The 1,792-nt window shown below is 56.6% G+C and overlaps 1 protein-coding gene across 1 annotated transcript in view; it reads left to right on the forward strand.

The window, feature by feature from the left end:
* The window catches only part of MUC21 (mucin 21, cell surface associated), a 4,324-nt gene extending 2,841 nt beyond the window's left edge, over positions 1-1,483 (forward strand). Inside the window, exons 2-3 of the mRNA XM_011999110.1 lie at positions 16-770; positions 1,087-1,483. Coding sequence (XP_011854500.1) covers positions 16-770; positions 1,087-1,269 — 938 coding nt within the window. The 3' untranslated portion in view covers positions 1,270-1,483. The remainder of the gene's footprint in view (positions 1-15; positions 771-1,086) is intronic.
* Positions 1,484-1,792: the final 309 nt, after the last annotated feature.

Here is a 1,792-nt window from a genome sequence, read left to right on the forward strand (position 1 = left end):
GTGGGACCAGCACAGCCACCAGCTCTGAGTCCAGCACAACCTCCGGTGGGACCAGCACAGCCACCAGCTCTGAGTCCAGCACAACCTCCGGTGGGGCCAGCACAGCCACCAGCTCTGACTCCAGCACAACCTCCAGTGGGACCAGCACAGCCACCAGCTCTGAGTCCAGCACAAACTCCAGTGGGGCCAGCACAGCCACCAGCTCTGACTCCAGCACAACCTCCACTGGGGCCAGCACAGCCACCAGCTCTGAGTCCAGCACAACCTCCAGTGGGGCCAGCACAGCCACCAGCTCTGAGTCCAGCACAAACTCCGGTGGGGCCAGCACAGCCACCAGCTCTGAGTCCAGCACAAACTCCAGTGGGGCCAGCGCAGCCACCAGCTCTGAGTCCAGCACAACCTCCAGTGGGACCAGCACAGCCACCAGCTCTGAGTCCAGCACAACCTCCGGTGGGACCAGCACAGCCACCAGCTCTGAGTCCAGCACAACCTCTGGAGGGACCAGCACAGTCACCAGCTCTGACTCCAGCACACCCTCCAGTGGGGCCAGCACAGCCACCAGCTCTGGGTCCAGTGTGACCTCCGCAGGCTCTGGAACACCCACTCTGACTGGGACGCACACAACTTCCCACAGAGTTATCACAAGTGCCTCTACTGCAGTGAGTGGGGCGGAGCCTGGGGGGTCCCTGCTGCCATGGGAAATCTTCCTCGTCACGCTGGTCTCGGTTGTGGCGGCCGTGGGGCTGTTTGCTGGGCTCTTCTTCTGTGTGGTGAGTGCCTAATATGTAAGAAAATGCCTGGGGAGGGAGCAGCAGAAACACAGGGAAACGGGTGTGAATAGAAGGGGTCTCAAGTCAGAGGTGGGTAGGGAGGAAGGGAGATCAGGAGAGAGTAACACAGAGAAATGGCAGGTCAAAGCAGAGGAAGCTGGTGACCTGCAGGAAAAGGGGGCCACAGAAAGGACTGGAGGAAGGAGAACTAGGAAGGAGTGTGGCTGGAAGTGGGAGAAGATTCCAGAAGGCATCTGTGGTGAAGGCTTGGGAGACAGGGATACAATTATGAAACTACTGACTCTTCTTTTTCTAGAGAAACAGCCTGTCCCTGAGAAACATCTTTAACACAGCTGTCTACCGCCCCCATGGCCTTGGCCCAGGCCCTGGAGGGAATCGTGGAGCCCCCCACAGGCCCAGGTGGAGCCCTAACTGGTTCTGGAGGAGACCAGTATCCTCGATAGCCATGGAGATGAGTGGGAGGAACAACGGACCCTGAGCAGCTCCCGAAGCGAGTGCCGCATTCTTCAGGAAGGAAGAGACCTGGGGACCCAAGACCTGGTTTCCTTTCATTCATCCCAGGAGACCCCTCCCAGCTTTGTTTGAGATCCTGAAAATCTTGAGGAAGACATTCCTCGCCTCTCTTGCCTTTACCAGACACTGGAAAGAGAATACTATATTGCTCGTTTAGCTAAGAAATAAACACATCTCATTTAACACACATGACAAAGAGAAGCTGTGCCGTGCCCCGGGGTGGGTGTCTGTAGCTCTGAGATGAACTTCTCAGTTACAGGAGAAAACCCCCATGCTGGACTCCATCTGGCATTCAGAATCTCCACAGTAAAATCCAGAGACCTCATTCTTATCTGTGTGTCTGCATTTTCTAATCCTTTTTGCCCCAGGCAAATTCCCTGCATCTCTGAGACACTGCGGTTGGCCAGAAAATTGACTTGGGAGAGATAAGGAGGGAGGGCGGGTGCCAAGATGCTGCGGGCTCGTGTGTGACGCCTGTGGTACACAGC

The sequence above is a fragment of the Mandrillus leucophaeus genome, unplaced genomic scaffold (assembly GCF_000951045.1).
Source record: "Mandrillus leucophaeus isolate KB7577 unplaced genomic scaffold, Mleu.le_1.0 Scaffold581, whole genome shotgun sequence".
In the NCBI taxonomy this organism is placed as follows: domain Eukaryota; kingdom Metazoa; phylum Chordata; class Mammalia; order Primates; family Cercopithecidae; genus Mandrillus; species Mandrillus leucophaeus.